Source organism: Sardina pilchardus, chromosome 3 (assembly GCF_963854185.1).
Source record: "Sardina pilchardus chromosome 3, fSarPil1.1, whole genome shotgun sequence".
NCBI lineage: Eukaryota > Metazoa > Chordata > Actinopteri > Clupeiformes > Clupeidae > Sardina > Sardina pilchardus.
In genome coordinates, this window is record NC_084996.1 from 20,083,248 (window position 1) to 20,098,738 (window position 15,491).

The window sequence follows — 15,491 nt, forward strand, 5'->3', positions numbered from 1 at the left end:
GCTTTTACACTGACACTGGCAAATGAAGTGTGAAGCCCTCACCGACATTCGGCACTGGGTATCTGTCATATGCTGTTCATAAGCCAACAAAGTCTGTCTGCGTGTGCAAGGCCACCGACTGGAGAGAGAGACACTTTTATGGCCTTGGCGTCGGTTAGCCGTGTTATTTCAGAGGGCACGGAGAGGGGCAGTAAAAGCTCCGACAGAATGGAAACATGAACAGACGGCTGTCACCGAAACACATGTTCTGTGTAGACACGCGTGGCAGGCGAGGACAGGAGAAAAAAAAATGGAACCCACCACGGAAGAGCGACCGCCATATTACTCTTTAAGGAATTTCCACCGAACCAAGTGAAATATGAATAATATGAATTAATTACTGTGCCATTCAAATCAAATAAAATGACCGCAACCATACGCAAAGGCGCGGCGGTGTAATTAAGATTCAACACGTTCATTATAATTTGCCTCTTTACTTCACAACCCCCAATTACAGATACCGCATTACCTCATTTGCAAGGCCGTTTCCTCCTGGAGCAAAACACACCAATCCTGGCTCATATTAAGTCAAGCAACTGCTTGTTTTCTTCACTGACCTATTTGTACTAATGGGAGGCTGCTCACTGAGAGCACCCATCTTGTTTTTCCCTCTCTGATGCCTACCCTACCCTACCCTCCCCTCCCCATGAGCTCCACACACAGCACAATGAAGGCCAATAAAAAGCCTCCCGTCTATTCCCACATTAGCGCCAGCTCTTATATGCTGCTGGCGGTGAGTGTGTCAGTAGGTGCGCAGAGACTGGCGAGTGGGCGCTGCTTAGGAACAGTGCGGTCGGTGAGTGGCCGTGCGGAGACTAGGAGGGCAGCGCCGCCGTGGCACGGCCTGGTCAGAGGTGGACGCGGTGTGGCTCGGAGGCCGAACGGCGTCGGTCCCCCCGGTAATCGGGGACGCGGCGGCGCATCGCGACAAGCGAGATCTCTCGCCGTCTCTCCCTCTGGTATTACACCCGCATCACACTACCAAAAAGGGCTCCCACGCACAGGAAGGAATTAAGCTATTTTGGGGCTTTTGAAACAGAAAACAGAAGAGGTGGGTTCAGAGCCAAAGTGCCAAGGGAGGGGAATTTGCGCAGGTTTTTGTACCCTGCCACATGCGTATGGAATTCAAAGAATTTACTCACAGATTAATTATTTCCAGCACCAAGCATTCTTGGAGAAAAAAAAAATAGCTGTTCCACTTTATTTTCGGTAACCTTAGGATCTGTGTTACTAAAGCTTAATTAATTAGTACAGATTTATAATACAAGTGTGCATAGCCACAAACCCACTTAGAGGTACTTACTGTTTGGGTAAGAATGGAAGAGTAGAGTAATGTGTTCTGAAAAGTAATGTCAGAGTAACTTAATGACTTTCTACCTAAGGCCATATTGAAATAGAGCGGGACAGCCTATTCAAATAGGTTCACACAAAAAAAAATACAATTTCCCTTTACACACAGTTGCCGGTACCTTACAAAATGTTAAACACGTACAAATCAAATACGAGAATGAGTGAGGCTTCTATATTCATAATATGTTTAATATTACGAGTGAGTTCAATCTGTGTTTGACACCGAAAACCACATCATATTTCCATTTCAGCTGAGCACAGTTTCAGCCATTTAAACCTGCTCTTCAGCGCATACTGCGTAGGAGTGATCTTTTCCCACTCCCATCTATCTAACTATCTTCCCTCACCATCACTATCACTTCTCTCTCTCTCTCTCTCTCTCTCTCTATCTCGCGCTCTCTCTCTCCTTCCCTCCTACCCTCTTCAACTCCCCCTGTCGCATCCTCCTCCTCCTCAGTGAGAGTTTCAAGGGCGTGTGTGCAAGAGCTGGCTATGATCATAGAAGATTTGGTGACCTACTTTCTACAACTGTATAAATATATATCGCGACCACAATTATGCTCGATGGACTGACAGATGAAAATATACTGTATGAATGCATTGAGTGCATTTCTTCCCTCTCGTTCTGTTTGCCTGGAGTGAGTGACGCACATGGACGTCATGAAATCCCAGATAAAACAACTCTTGCTATAGTGACAGTGCTCCGTCAGAGCTTCACCACTTAAGCTCCTTAATTGGCTTATGGGATATTAGCATGGAAAATTGTCGTCTAAGAAAGAACAGATGCTTTGCCTTCCACTCAACCCCCCCACCCCTACCCCACCCCCCCAACTTAGCAGCCCCCCACCCCCCCCGCCCTCCAGCAAACACACACCTCCTCTTTACAAAACATCACACCCACGTGCTACAACACGTTTCAAACGCAGCCATGCACATGCACTTGCATAGAAAGCAGAAGCAGAAGCAGCACGGCGCGACGCGACGCAGCGTTTACTCACTCAGAACGCATCGTGGCCAGCAACACCCTGAGTCATGTTTTGAGCAGTCCTAAAGACTGCTGTTCTCATTCGCAGGCTGTTTTCGGAAAGGGAAGAGGCTTGGCTTGTGGTGTGTGCAGCTATCACAACACTGTTGCCATTTTCAGCCCACAAAACTGCCCAGCTGAGCGAGTCGTTCAGAAGCACCCTCTGGCCCTGTGCCCACGTATCTCTCCACCGACGAGCTTCACTCACTAACCACCGACCATTCTGAACACTAACAGCTGAATGAGTAGTCGCCACAACGGCGGCCACGGCCCACTGGTGAGGCTGATGCTCTTCGTGTGGAGCTAAATCACATGTGAATTGTGGTCGCCATGAAATCATACACTACGAGAATCTTCTGGGGGGAAGGAACACAACTGTACTTCAGAACCTCCGGGACCGCATTCGCCCGCACCTGGTGAGGTGTGCGGCATGTTGGGATTCAAAGACCAATCTGTTGTTATTATGGGTGAGAATCGTCCCAAAGGAACACTTTACCTGGAACAAAGCTCCCTTGAACAGCGTCTTTGTATGCCCACCAACCATCATGAAGCTTTGATGTTGCGGGCTGAGCTGTGGGGAAGAAAACAAAGGACAGCACAGATCACACTTTATTCCATAAAGCTTTCACACACACAGAGAGAGAGCCACATGTCATGTTGTCATTTATTAAACACAATCAATCATTGAACGCCAGACACACGATGATGAAACATTCACTACTATTCTCCATCTGACGTGGGATCAAGATTCGAAAACTTTTTTTTTTCCTTCCTTTTTTTTTTCTCTTTCCCTTGGCATCAGCATGTGTGCTGACCACATTAAAACAAACCAGGCACCCAGTATTCATTTTAAAAGGCATCGACCGGGAGAAGAAGTATTCCCACACGTGCTTAGTTGTGCACTTTGAAGCAGGAACATGCATTAAGATGGTGGGGAAATTCCTTGTGCATCATGTATATATGCTCCGAACCGGGTACACAGTGGAAGGGAAAAAACTAGGTCAGGATGGAAGCCGACTACTGAGATGAACATTCAAACGCACTCCCTATCATTGCTATTCTCCTCATCTCCCTCTCGCCCTCACTCGCGTTCTCTCTGGCTCGCTCACTCGTGGCTGGCTGGCTGGCTACAGGTTGCTTTGTATCTGATCAAACCCCCCCTCTCCTGCCCCTGGCTGGCTGGATACATCGCACACGGCATCAACATTCAATCATTTGATGGAGACGCTTTCCAGGGTGGGGGCCCCAGCGCGCATAATTCATCAAGCTCGCGCTGATGCATTATGCAATGTTCTGCTTCCCATTCAGGGGCATTATGATGCATTGTTAATAGGTTTTTAGTTTAAATAACTGTAATCTCCGATGCACACTATGACATGTATAAATTATGTTTACATTCGAGGAGGCCGGTTGAAGGGTGGGTCAAGAGGAGCTGCTGAGGCAGACTGTGACGGAGTGTGTGGAGGTGGGGGGGGGGGGGGGGTGTGGGGGTTGGGTCTGCACTCGGGGTGAGTGACAGGAACCTCAGCTGCCCTCTGTTCGGTCAGAACAGGTCATAGCGCCACAGACCACAGAGGCACCACAGAGGACCCCACCCCCCCCACCCACTCACCCACCCACCAAATCTGTGGCGTCAAAAAAACAGGCTTAACCCAGGTTTAGGGTTAGTATATCCTGCCATAACATATTGTCATACTGTAGATATATTTTGACATGATGACTGCTGATGATAAATTATTTGTCAATGCTCTGTTGTTGGTAAATACTTAACACTCTGAAGGTTATGTGATAACAGCTAAACAACACAAGTTATGAAACTGTCATAGCGTCATGCCGTTGTGAAAATGACTGATTATGGCGATATGATAAAGTTACATCAATGGTCCGTGATTGATGTAATTATTTATGACACCATATGACATCTACCATTAGAATATTACAACATGGTTATTTTGAACAGTTCAAGCCTTAGCAAAACATACAGGCCAAATACAACTTAATCAATGTGAGCACCTAATAGTTTATGCAATTGTCCTTAAGTTCAGATTTGACCCTTTGTGTGTGAATAAAATGTGTGTGGTTTCCATCAAAGAGATGAACGTTGCCATATTCAGTCAAGCTGACAGCCGGGTTCATTCAGTTTTAATGGAGTTGTGTGGAAACCACCTCCCTCGTCTCCTTGGCTTAAAGTAACACAGTGTTGGACTTTCCCTTTTTCATCTATTTCCAATGTACTGGGTGCCCAGTTGGCGCTGAAGGGGGTATCCAATTTGTCAAGAACTGACAGAAAGGGTCATGCTATTAGTCGGAACAACAGAGCCACATCGAGCCAGGCTAGGTGCCCGTCATCGCACTTCGTTATTAGAAGAGACGCAATTCTGCCTGTTATTAGTCAATTATCAAAATTAGTTTGAAGCCATTATTTTAAGGTACATTAACTAAATAGTATTGCTGTAAGGTAGTGGTTCCCAAAAGTGTGGGGTGGAACCACCTGGGATGGGATAGGGGTTTGGAGGTGTATGTCAAAGGGGGTACAGTACAGGCTGAAGATGGTCAAATGAAAACCCTGGTCAAACTGTGTTTTTACAGCAGTAATCTTACTACTAACCTATTTGGTGAATCTATAATCTGTTTTGTGCTGAATACAGCACAGTATAGGCAGGGCCTAACGTTAGCACTTATAGGCGATGTTCAAATGGTAGCTTAATTATTAATACAGCGGACATGTACTGGCACTTAGGCTGAACCATTAATTAAAGATTACCATAATCTTTAAAACCATATTTAGTTTGGCCAAATTTGATGCATTTTAAACACAAGCTCCGTTAAATTCAAGTTTAAGTGATTAATTAACTGAATGAAAAATGCTTAGCAGAAATATAGACAACTCATGCTTTTTTTCTTAAATTGAAAACAAGTAATTGAGTTGGCACCATAGTGAGTGTGTGTGTGTGTGTGTGTGTGTGTGTGTGTGTGTGTGTGTTTGTATGTGTGTGTGTGTGTGTGTGTGTGTGTGTGTGGGGGGGGGGGGGTCAAAGGGGGCCTTGCCATGAAGAGTTTGATATGGTGTAATATGGTAGGTTTCTTCCTGCCGGTTTCTTCACTTCCAATGGCAGTTATGAAACAAATTCAGATGCTATTGAAATATCACTGTGGAAAAAAAATGGTAATCTGAGCAAACCTTTCAAGCCAGACTATTGAGCTGGCCGCTTTTAAGTGGCCACAGTGCGGTGTTACCGTGACGCAGCCCCGCCACTGCTTTTGTGGCTCTGCTGGTAGACACCGACCATGGTGACTCCAAGGACAGAGTTAATTTCAAGGGACCGTCTCTACTAAGCCTACTTTTTGTGCTCATTTTACACCACATTCTCAAAACGATTGTGTTGTCCCTATCTGGACACTGGAGATGTGTTTTTTTTTTCAAAAAAAGAAAAAAAATGGAAGTTGTGTTATTTTCAACACATATTGTGTAACAAATTAAAAAAGAGGAAATAACACAAACTGTGTTGTCCTTATCTGGACACAGAGACGTGTTGAAAACAACACAAGTTGTGTTGTTTTCAACACATTCGTTTTAAGAATGTTAGACCACCACTAATGTTTCGCCAGGCGGCCACTATCCAGCCTTTTCCCCATCCTATCTGCTTTAATATACCTTGCAGACACTTATAGAGAGCTCCAGCACCAGCAAGGTTTCCGAGGGCAGATGTGATCAGTGAGAACTCCCTGAGGACAGAACCTATGACCTTTGGGCTGTTTGCTCGGCTCCCCTCCACTTTAGCCTCCCAGTGCATTTCTCCTGAGCAGATACACTTGATCATCGCTAGCCGCCTGCCTTTGCATGCACTTAATGTGTAATTGCCCGACACATTAGCATCTCTCGGAGTTGCCTTTAAAAGCAGATCAAGCCGGCTGGCACGCAGCAGTGGCTCTGTTACGGGCAGGCTCACTCGCTCGCTCGCTCGCTCTGTGTTGTCTCCCCAGCCCCTGCGCTCTCACCCCACCTGCCCACAGAAAAGTCCTGCATTGATTTCCCGCTCACGTCTGACTCATGTGCTTTGAGTCATGCTGTCTCTAGCCTCTTCTGATTCTCACTCCACTCTCACTCAGCCCTCTCGTCCTCCTCGGCGAGGCTCGGTCGCACCTCTTCTGTGTGCTGCTGCATTTCCGCTGTCTGTCCCTCGCCCTCCCATCACCCACAGACATGCCTATTACCCGGCCAGGGAGCCTGGCTCGTTGTCGTTGGCCTCCTTCTCACCCCCCCCCCATCCATCCCCCACCCCACACCCCACACACACACAAAAAAAAAGCTAAAGAAATGGGGAAAAAATGAAATCGAATAAATAAAAAAGAATTGTAAAACCTCGGGAGTCTAAAAAGAATGCAAATCACAGGGCTGTGCGTACGCCAACCCTGAATCAAAGGCCCTGGAGGGATAAAAAAAAAAGATACTATGGTTCATCCATAAAGTGCATGCAGTGGACTAAAACTGCGGTGCATGACTGTGAAAAATAACAGTGGCTGTTATTATGCCAAGCATATGCCAAGATTATGCCAGGCGTATCAGCCAAAAGGCAACAACTTTTTTAGAGATCAAACCTTTGAAATGTATAAAGGCTACTAAAAAATTCTGTTTAATTATCATTACAGCTGGACTACAGGGATGTATGAGTGGCAAGCATGGGCTAAATGTATGCCATTGCTTGAGTGCCTGAGTGATCTACAAAGCAAAGCAGCACAGCTGGTGTTTCAAATGAAATGGTGTTTGAAAATCATGGCAAGTCCTCAAGACTGTCATTTCCCACCCGCTTCTGGTATCAGCAACCAGATCTGCTGGTGTGGATTCTCCCAGAACACGCTTAAGTGAGGCTAGAGAAAGGTTATCTAGACTTTAAAGGCTCCAAGGCCAGTATTATTAACACTAAGCTCCAAGATTAAAGCCTGTCCAGATGAAGATCCAGAGACAACTAAACGGCGTGTTAAAATGATGGAAGTAGTAATACGTGAACGGACATGCTTTGAAGAAGCATTTTGTGTGTTTTCTGTTTGCCAGAAGAGCATTAATGTGGCTTATTGTGCAACTGATGTTTGATGTCAGGAATTCTGAGTGCCTGCCAGGCATCCAAATGACGTGAACAGCTGGATGCATCCGAGAACGTCAGAGGTGTGGATGCGAGCCAGAAGTGGACGCGCAAGGGAACGCGGAGAAAACATCGCAACTCTGCCAAACACAATTTCAGTGCCTAAACATTTGCTTTCACAAGATAAAAATTCAAATTAAATTTAGATTGTGTTAGCATTGGAAATTCGAACAGACGTCTGTCTGATTACATCTCTTGTGCAGTGAGTGATTCTAACTCGTTAATTTTTTATAAGGGAGGGGAAAGAGAGAGAGAGTGAGAGGGAGAGAGAGAGAGAGAAAGAAAGAAAGGAAGAAAGAAATAGAGAGAGACAGAGACGTATGCAGACCTACTGAATAAAGAATGAAACGGTCAGTGATTAATTATGACAATAATAATGAGTACGATTCTACCTGTGAAAATGAAGTGGAGTCAATGCAAAACTTAAAAAATACACCAAAGTTAAGTGTACGTGTATCTCTGCATGCACAAAAACATTACTTTTGCAATATCTGACGGCCCCACATTAATGTATTTTGAGAACAGGATAATAATTCAGTGTGCGTTTGCCTTTGGCTCGTAGATCCGTATCCCTCTCTCACCACCACCCACACCTCCCGTTTCCCCGTCGGCATACCTGCAGAGAAGATGATCAAATTTGCATGAAGAATTGTAAATATTTCCCAGACTTTATGCATTCTTCTATTATTCCATATTCCTCAGACTGCAGTCAAGGTGATGTTGTAAACTCCGGACCAGTGCGGCGATCACAGGGCATTATTCCAACCGGAGGCGAAGCGGGTCATGCATATCCCGAGTGGGAAGTGGAGAGAAATTGCACGATTCCAGAGGCGCTCTACGGTACACCCTGGACTATGGAAACATGTAAAACAACACGAAAATATCACACGGCGACAAGCATGAAATGTCCTTAACGCGTGTAGTGTTCTCCATGAAACGCCTCAGTCGCTCAAAAGTCCGTATTAATCCAAACTGATAATCTTCTGTCTAAATCGCGGATGACATCCTGTTCGGTAGCACTAGTGGACAGACTGCCTGCGAGCGCTAAAACACACTACCGGCTATTACCGTCATCCTGTGGCTCCTCATGAGACCCAAACGGGCGGCGCTGTTTACGTTTCATCTCCTGGATGCGATGCGCACTGAAACTAGTAAAACGAAATCTGTGACGAATGATTTTGCCTCACTAAGTTTTGGTGCGTTATAGCACAGGCTGATATAGACTGCAATAACACGGTTATTACATTTTATGGAAATTCATATGTAAATCACTGAATTTTCCCTCTGAATGATATGTGCTATAAGATTGCTTCCCTTATAGACTACAGTACCTCAGCAATCATTTCAAGACAGACTGAATATTATTATACCAGATGAAGCACACTAAGGAACATCAGTGGCTTGACTTGGGGGTACCCTGGCCACTGAGGGAAAACTGTTTCCTGAAACATGGGCTAATTATGAAATGGTAGCCTAATTGAGTTGGTGTACTGGGCATAATTTGAATGTCAAAAGAGTCTGTCTTTTTTTCAGGAGCGCATAGAAAGGCAACACATTCAGCTTTCAACCCGTCAATGTCAGGGGGTTTCATTAGAGCCGCAGCTAAGGAGTCAGGATGCGCCTTTCTGCTCGGAACTCTCTCCCCAGTTCACCACAGACACAATCAAGTCAAGCGTTATAGATTAAGGCAAGTCGTTTTATTTCACACACACAGGCCATCCAAGCACTGCAGTGGAAGTCGAGAGAAAGTGTTACGTTGGCAATCTGCTTTAAGGCCTCTGAAATACAGTGATGCTTGACAGAAAAATGCATAGTTCTCTCAGCTTGTGAAATCATCAATTGATATCTGGTTAAGCTTTCAACTGTTCATGGTCTAATGAAGGCAGAGATAACGAGCTCTGCTCTACCTAAGGCATCTCAAATGGCAGCACTGAAATATATTACACGGAGTAAAAGATGGAAAACAGCGAACAAGAAGAAAAATGATAAAAGTGCATTGTTATTTATAAAGACGACAAAACCACTGCTATGATATAATAACAATTTGGTGGCCAAACTCAGAGTTACATTATCACAAAGAACACAGGTCATGAAGGAAGAATGCACACAATAAAGGCTTTAGTGCAAGCTTTAGTTTCCATCCAATGCGTGGTTGCTTGGCTTCAGATCAAGTTGAAAAGGGGACCCGTAAACAAAGTTTAAACGTACTATTGTAGACCTCATGAAAGCCCATTAAACATGAGATAAGTATTTTCATGATATCTTAGCCAACCACACCAACAATTCCCTTGGTGGTGTCTGGTATTGGATTAAAGAGACCTACTTGCTACATGAGAGCATGCGATCGTAATCTGATGCAACCCACTGGAGATTATATGGTTTTGGGGTCGTTTAAAACCAAAGAGTTCTGCAATTTAAACTAAGATTTGTTATTTCAACCTTGTCTGGGAAGCCCAAGGTCGCTGGAAGCCAAGGTCATGTAAGGCCAGGCCACACCACATGTAACACACACACACTTACAGGAAGTACAAAGCTTTTTCTACTACCGCACTGTTGATCTTACATCTACTTTAGTGAGTGTCTGTGTCTGTACCACCTCAACACAGAATGTGTAATCTACACAAAGAATCCAACGGCTAAAATGCGACGTAATTATTTTCTGCCCAAATTAGGGGTTCCAGATCAATTGCCTGGCCAATTTCATGGAAAAATGTGTCAAGTATCACAATGATTGCATCAGTGTATGTCTGATGTGCACACTCTATGCTTAATATTTCAATTTTATGCCAATAATTTCATTTTAATGTCTCTGGTAGGACACATCTTTCTGGCTAACATAAAAATGACAAAATTGCTGGTGTTACGGACGAGCATTTTGCAGGCATCCTTTGCCTTGATGCACTCTCTGAATGCTTCAACAGTCTCCCACATCTTTCTTAATAGATGATCATGAAAGTGTTTTCATTGCCGAGAGAGCAATCGGTGCTCGGGTCCAACAGGGCAGATAACAGTAAAATTCAGAGCCATGCAGTCACAAAAGCAGGCTTTACAGATTCTCCCTCTCGCCATTTTTGGGGATTTACCCTGCCGACCTGACTCACATAACATACTTACCATATTTTGAGAGTGTTGTCTGGAGGATCTGTCTGCCAATGAAACTATCCAGCTAAAAACACTGTCATTCATTTCAATTCACCTCTGACAGTTTGCTTGAAGGATTGTTTAGGATGACATTCCTAGGTGGTCAATTTATTTGGTTACGCTGTAAATTGCTTTCAAGACTACAGTGTGTAGTACATCTTATATTATGTAGTTTACAAATGATTTCATTCCCCAGCTGCATGCTTCCTTTCCTCTAAGATAGGAGTGTGTGTGTGTGTGTGTGTGTGTGTGTGTGTGTGTGTGTGTGTGAGAGAGAGAGACACACAGTGTGAGAGTGTGTTTGTGTGTGGGTGTGTATTTGCATCATTCTGTGCTTGTGTGTGAGTGTGTGTGTGTCTGTGGTGCGATTGGTTAAAAAAAAGTATGTTTTAGCTCTTTCCAAACTGTTTAAGAAGACCTCAATTGGAAATCAATGACTGTTACAGGCATTGGCCATTCATCTGGTGGCTCCCTCTGCTTGATATAACACAAACTCCACCCTGCGGATGAAGAAGTTCTGAAACCATTACGGCTGTCCTCTTTTCTCTTGTTGCAGTCACATTTAATAGAGAATGTCTTCGCCTGGTTCACCTCAGAAATGTAGTCCACACAGTATAGCTATACAACACACACACACACACACACACACACACACACACACACACACACACACACACATACAGTACATACACATACAGTACATAAACGATTGCTATTGTTTTCTGGGTTGTCAGATTTCTATGTTAAGTTTTTTTTTGTTTATGAAAGATATCTATGGTTGTTTAAGCATAGAAGTAAATATTGACTCTGTGGTAGAGGAAGCGTGGGATTAAGCGGGATCATGAAAATCAGGGCATTTTTGTATATTTATATTTTATCTGGATAAAGCCATATGTCAGGCTCTAACCTCTACAATCCCCCCTTTAAAAAAAAAGAAGTCATTTGTATCGTTCATTTCTGTATTATCTTCTGAATAATCAAGTGATGGCAAACTGTTAGTACAACAGGCCTGTTGGTCAGTCATGAAGGCGACATTTCTCACATCACAAGGAGTCATGTGTCAGGGTTGCACACACAGACTAGGCCTATACTGCTGCCTTCAGACTGCAGTGTTTTCCTGTAAATGAATTCAAGTTGTGGTTGTTGGATCACAGCCGTCACACGTGAGCGGAGAACTCGTAATCTCTCGCAGAAGGTTGCCTGCCGAATTATTCAATGGGTAGCAGCACAATGCTGCCTTCAGATTAGCAGCGGGTTTGAACGTTGTGGCGTGGCATTGGCCACTTTTCTGCATCGGCATGTTTATTCGTACTGTAGGTATTATCATTGTTTATTGCTGTTGTTGTTTATCCTTCTGTCGTGGATAATTGTTTGTTTTAATGGATGCAACTGAGACTCTCCGTTTTCACAGAAATGGTGCTGTGAATTTTTTTTTTTTTAATCAGCATTCAAGGTTTTTGTGAGGAGTTCCTCATTTGGCTTCCTGTTGGTGGGGCCTTGAACAGAAAGCATATTAAACCAATTAACTTCTCACTGTACAAATATTTGCCTATTTGTTTGAATGGGTATTTCAATGCAAAAACAACCATTATTTTTCATGCCTTTTTAACAAGTTCATTGCTCATGGCTATGCTGCGAAACAGGCAGTGTTTCCTTGAACCTTAACTCACAAATACATTCATTAAGTCTGGTGCATTCAGAGAGGGAAACATTATCACCAGACAGGTATATAGCACTGTGAACAGCTAACACAATCTTTAACTCTAAAACACGAGAAGGCTGATTCAGGACCTTGAGACAGTTGTTACTTGACTAAGCCTAAACATTGACTCCAGTAAAACTGTGCAGTTCACATGGGGGGGATTTTATTTGACATGTTCACCTCAGCAATATTCTAGTCTGAAAAAACTGAATGAAGTAGTTATAGATGAGAACATCCATGTTTCAATGCAAAATCCATTATGAGAAAATTAAGAATGTTGTACAGTTAGTGTGGAGCATTTGGCGGAGAGGCTGCAGATATGTAATAGGTCAGATGTTATCATCATCTTTAAAGAATCACTTCACCCCATAACTCCACCCACTTCACATTTCTGAAAAAGGCTTTCAAACTGGGCGAGACGTTCTGAAATTTGGAGAGGGAGTGCAGCACTGCTGCAACCAATCAACCATGGTGATTTCGTGTCAATCTGGGAATAAGTGCTGCAGACATGGCTTATCACAGGTAGGCTAATCAGGGCAGCAGGTGTTGGGGCGTTTCATTCTTTGTAACGACCCGGTGACGTAGTGTTGGACGAGAAGTACAGGACTTCGTCGGCATTCCAATAGCATTTTGGACCAACATGCCATGGCATGTTTCAACCTGTAGAATGCGCGGAGAGCAATATCTCCAATACAAAATCAGACGAAATGTTACTTTTGTCGAGAAACACGATTTTTGTCAATATCAACCCTGGTAATAGTACAGTTCACCACTTATGAGTATTTTCAATCAATCAACAGCTCAAAACATATTTTAGGGTGCAGTGACTCTTTAATCCTGTGAGAACCCGGTCAGCTATAGGTGTCATTTTGTATTTTGCAGTTGATAAAATACTCTCATCCAAATGTCATACGGCTACAGTTAGCATCCAAATTGCTAAAGAGATAACTGGTGGATAACATCACACATCAAAAAAGCTTTGTTTTGGTGATGCTCTAATGCCCTTCATGAGCCTATTTGACCTTCAAACTCACTTACACTGAATGTAAGGACCTCTTATCTCAAAAGTAAAGGCTTGCTCAATTATCAGCCTATTTTTTATTGAAATAAGACTGAGATCAGGCTTGGTTGGAAATATCCAATGTACAAGTCTCAGAATGTGTCAGATGGGTCTCACATGCGTACAGGAACAGGTGAGTACAAAACAAATCTTCAGTCTCCATGGTGACGTTCTTATGTCACACTCCTGAAATCATCAATATTATTGATATTTCAACATCAATCAAAGGTTTTATTTCACACTGTATTGCTGTTTTAGTGAAATAATGAAAACATTTTCAATTTAAATGTTTCTAAATATTCATGTTATAAGATATTCAATATTCATGAAATGAGAATGTTTGGATTTCTTGATCCCCAATCTGCTTATAAATAGTCTGCAAAACACATTTTGAGTCTAATGGTGTGAGTTCAACCAAAAGGATCTTTTCAGAGAGCATTTCCCTGGTAACAAGAGGTTCCAAGCCTCCCAACTAAAATAGATGCATTACTATGGCAAGGACATTTTATTCAAGAAAACATGGTCTCTTTCATGTACCGGGCAAGGGAGGAACTAGGCAAACTTGCTAAAAGGACACTGAGAGAGCTACATTCAGCAATAACTGTTTTTTAATAAATTCAAAATGCAACAGTGTCTTGTCCAATGTTGCTCTCCTACACACATATGAATATACAGTGTAGGCTATACATTCCTCAGACTAGTATTATTATGCCATAAGGCCCAGAGAAATACACATAAAATATGCACCTTTAGAACACCTTCTGCACACCTTTGGTAGCATTTATTCAAACTCTTAATTTGCAAGTCATTTGCATGTGACGCTTATGAAATTCCCAAGAAACGGATGCTAAGCCAGTCTTCTCCATATGTTCAGCATAGCTTACCGCTGTTTTAGCAGAGGCAACGCAAACAAGCGGCTAATTAAGAGAAAACACCTTTAAAGATGTGATGAATGTTGAACTTTTTGCAAACATTTCAAGTGCCCAGCTCTTAAATTGTATGGGGAAATAGACTTACGCCTGCTCTCCCCATTTTTGAATTACTTTAAAGAGGCTGCAGTACATTTGCATATATCACCCATGCAGCAAAAAACATTTAAGGTGATTGATAATGCAGTCCTACGTTCATTTTTCCAGCACATGTGGTCGTTGGAAGCTGACATTCTTTAAAGCTCCAGGTCGTTTTAATTGAAATGCAGGTACACAAAATCTGTGCGGTAAATTTGCAACAATCAGCAAGTTCTCACATCATCTATCATAATAATGTTTTCTGCTGATACATTAGATACAAATCAGTTCAATGTGATTGATGGTTATCTTTATTGTAATGAAACTCTTTGATTCAAATATATACAGTGACATAACTGGGCTAGTTTCTGTCCCTCTTTCTCTCTGGCAATACACATTGAAACACACAGAGAGAGAGAGAGAGAGAGAGAGAGAGAGAGAGAGAGAGAGAGAGAGAGAGAGAGAGAGAGAGAGAGAGAGAGAGAGAGAGAGAGAGAGGAATATGATCTGTTTTCACCTCATAGTTCAGCCTAACTAGTATATCTCAAGTATCTGTCAACTCACCCTGGCCATAATCCAGGGTCATCCTAATTCTAATTTGAAATAAAGTGCCTATTTCCCCCCTGTCTTCAGTCTCTGTTAGCAGATGGTTTGTTGACTGTTTATGATGGCCCATCAAATTTAAGGAGGACCCATTATAAGAGAGTGGATATGGATAATGTTTAAGAAAGTGAATGGTGTGGGATGGCCATGTCTTAGTGTACTGCACTGCTTCTGTCTATGCTCACATTTCCTCTTGAGGGAGGTGAAAGTCTCATCCAAACTCCACATATAAGAGTCATGTGAAAGGCTTCAAGTGAGGACACAGAGGACATATTTTGTGACAGCTATTTAAAGGAACACTGCACCGACTTACTGGGACTTTGCCAGAGTTTGAGAAGTTGATACATGCACTTCTTATCTCCGTGCGTCTAGTTACTGGTCTGACACACCCACTACTAGGGTAGCTTCACAGATGCCTCGAAGT

The 15,491-nt window shown here is 43.2% G+C and overlaps 1 protein-coding gene across 1 annotated transcript in view; it reads right to left on the reverse strand.

Moving 5' to 3' along the window:
- LOC134076168 (carbonic anhydrase-related protein 10-like) overlaps window positions 1-8,591 on the reverse strand; it is a 37,036-nt gene extending 28,445 nt beyond the window's left edge. The window contains exons 1-2 of the mRNA XM_062531171.1: window positions 8,171-8,591; window positions 2,910-2,984 (exon numbers count right to left, since the gene is read on the reverse strand). Coding sequence (XP_062387155.1) covers window positions 2,910-2,984; window positions 8,171-8,231 — 136 coding nt within the window. The 5' untranslated portion in view covers window positions 8,232-8,591. The remainder of the gene's footprint in view (window positions 1-2,909; window positions 2,985-8,170) is intronic.
- Between the last annotated feature and the right edge of the window lie 6,900 nt (window positions 8,592-15,491).